The sequence below is a fragment of the Olea europaea genome, chromosome 17 (assembly GCF_002742605.1).
Source record: "Olea europaea var. sylvestris chromosome 17, O_europaea_v1, whole genome shotgun sequence".
NCBI classification, from domain to species: domain Eukaryota; kingdom Viridiplantae; phylum Streptophyta; class Magnoliopsida; order Lamiales; family Oleaceae; genus Olea; species Olea europaea.
The window spans coordinates 24217907-24220786 of NC_036253.1; the positions used below are offsets into that span (position 1 = coordinate 24217907).

Sequence of the window (2880 nt, forward strand, 5' to 3'; positions counted from 1 at the left end):
TTTTTTTTTCTGGGTACTCCTATGTGCAAGGACTTGTCTCCCCTTACTTTGTCATCTTACTGTCACAGAGAAGAAATGGTTCAAGCTATCTTTGATAGCCTACTTTCCAGAACTGCTGCAGTTCCTCTTCATCAATTCAATGCAATATGTATTAGTTGCTGATACAGGATTCCCTGCTTGACTTTGCTTCTTGATCTTTGACATTTGTTGACCTAACAATGTTGCACATCTACTGTTCTCTTGCTCTTTTTTCTTGGTCATCATTGGGATGTTAATTGGCTTTATATGCTGTAGATGGTGCTGATACTGCAACAGTGAAGAAATCGCTACCTAATTTTATGAACTACGGAAAAAGTAATAAAGAATCTGTGGCTGAGCTCTTTGTCACTCTACTGATCAAGGTAGTGCTTACACCATTGGTGATAATTAAGTTATTTATTTTAGTGGTGTTGGTTTCTTAACCAAAATCGACCTTTACTTTTTTATCCTTTGCAGTTATCTTCTGTTGAAAATCTGTGGCCCAAAGGTCTCTGCGTGAGCACGTATGATGGATCTTGGACGTCCAAAACGTGGAACTCTAAAGTTGCTTGTATAAGTGTAATTACACTTTATTTGTTATACTTGATTTGTTATGCTCTTGGATATTTAAAGTATATGGTAATTATCATTCTTCACAGGTCGAGGATTTTAGTGATCGGTCTCAGAATGTTGCTAGGGCAGTGGGACAAGTGCAAATAAAAATGATCTACGAATGTATTAAGCTTTCTACCCGGTATGTTTTATCCTTCATGGATGGCCAGATTGGAGGAGTTCAATTGAAGGAATTTTTGTTCGGCCATGATGGCATCACTACTTTACGTCGAATACGTACTTCAAATTCTCACCAAATTGCATCATTGCGTAACATTCCCTCTCAATCGAACAAGAGGAAAAGAAATAGAAACAAGGAACGTCAGGAAGGAAAAAAACAAGTTATGCCTCTCGATTTTCTCCCTACAAAGAGAATAGCCTCCACGCAAGGTTGGGCAGGAACGTCTGCAGGGAGTTTGGGACAAGTCGAGCAACCTATGTCATTTGAATTTGGTTGGATGAATAAGACACGAACCACTGAAGGTTGGAGAGAGATGCCTGATGATGACACTGAATATGCTATGCCTTGTGATCCCCGAAATGGGCAGCAACCTATGGATGGTTGGGGTGGAACTCAGCACTCCAGCACAGGAAGTCAGCGTAAGGTCCATGCTGAAGGCTGGGGTGGAACTCAGGAGCGCGTTGCAGGAGGTTGGGGTGCTGAAGGGTGCGTAAGAACTCGGGAACCTGTTGCAGGAGGTTGGGGTGGGGTGCATTCTGAAGGCCAGGTAGGAACTCGGCTACCCACTGCTGGAGGTTGGGGTGGAAGGCAAAACTATTTCCTGTAAATATAATCCTATTCGAACATGAGACCCGGACTGAAATTACAATTCCAATCATCACCTTTGCTTCTAGCTGTTGTCACACCCCCTTGGGTGTTTGTGTATGCTGGTTTACTAAAACTTTCTTGCCTTTGCTTCCAACTACTCAGCCTCCTGAATCCCTTCTTAATTGGAAGTTTTATACAGGGAACCTGTAACGCCCCATTTTTTTTTTTTTTTTTTTTTTTAAAAACGGAAACGTTACGAAAACTCATTTTTCTTTAATTAAAAAAAATGCGGAACTATATAAAATTCTTCAATAAACAAATAATTGTAACGTTTAAATTAAAATTATTGAAAGCGTATCTAACCATAAACATAAACTCTTAAGTAATTCAAATAATGCGTTCTAAATTAAAATAAACAAATTGCTAAATTTAAAATGACAAACTTATTTTTTTTTCTCTATTCTTTATCCATTTGGCAGTCCGCATCACCAATTCTCCACTGTTCCAATCGACCCGAACTAATCTGAAAAATTAATGTAAGAGTGAGTATTAAAAATACCCAGTAAGATACGTGCAAATTTCCATACACAGGTATATAACAAATAAATAATACACTTCATACCGCTCTTCTCTTATGGAGTATATCGGTGACCAAGCGACACACCCATCTTAGGTCCTCTTAATTTTCATGTAGAAATTTCATATCTCTTTCTCTAGAACCCGAAGGTCCACTAGCATTCCATGCATATTTAATCGCATATAAGAGCATAAGGAAACGTAAACACTTTGCACATAAATGTATCTTACCTTGTTATCGAAATGTACACGAATAATATTTGAATGCACGTTCCAAAATTCCTTCCTCTACTCTGTGAACGATTTATTGATCGACAGTGATAGTTGATGTATGACAAATTTCTGTTTTCACACACTCTTTCCTCTTTCTCTCTCTCTCTCTCTTTCTTTCTTCTCTCTCTTTCACGTATGAATATTTTTTTGGTGTGGTAAAATATGAAATCATTGCCTAGTATTTATAGGTGTAGGCTAGAGTAGTAGATAAACCAAAACTTTGATTTGATAAAGTCAAATCCAATGTGGCACGTATCATAAAAAAATTGTACTTTATCATTATTTTATTTCATCTAAAAGAACTACCATTCATATCCAATAAAAATGTGGTAGCCAATCAATCAAATTCAAAATGGGTTAAAACTATATAAAATTATATTTATCTTGTTTTCTTTCAATTGGGTATAACTTAAAACGTTCTTATCCAAATTAACTTTTCTCGAGTCATAGACTTCTAATTAATTACGACCTTCGAAATGAGTCTAATATTGATATACATATCATTACTTTATCAAAATCCAATTATTTGACCCCAAATATATAATATATTAATATTTATTTCACCTTAATCCCTCACTTTCAAAATAATATAATAATTTATTTATTTTCTTAAAAATTTTCGGAATGTTACA

General features: G+C 36.1%; 1 protein-coding gene across 4 annotated transcripts in view; it reads left to right on the forward strand.

Moving 5' to 3' along the window:
• The window catches only part of LOC111365478 (protein HESO1-like), a 9233-nt gene extending 7749 nt beyond the window's left edge, over window positions 1-1484 (forward strand). For all 4 annotated transcript variants that reach the window (XM_022986030.1, XM_022986031.1, XM_022986032.1 and 1 more), the window contains 3 exons: window positions 295-401; window positions 496-597; window positions 678-1484. In XM_022986030.1, the coding sequence (XP_022841798.1) occupies window positions 295-401; window positions 496-597; window positions 678-1418 (950 nt within the window). In that variant the 3' untranslated portion in view covers window positions 1419-1484. The remainder of the gene's footprint in view (window positions 1-294; window positions 402-495; window positions 598-677) is intronic.
• Window positions 1485-2880: the final 1396 nt, after the last annotated feature.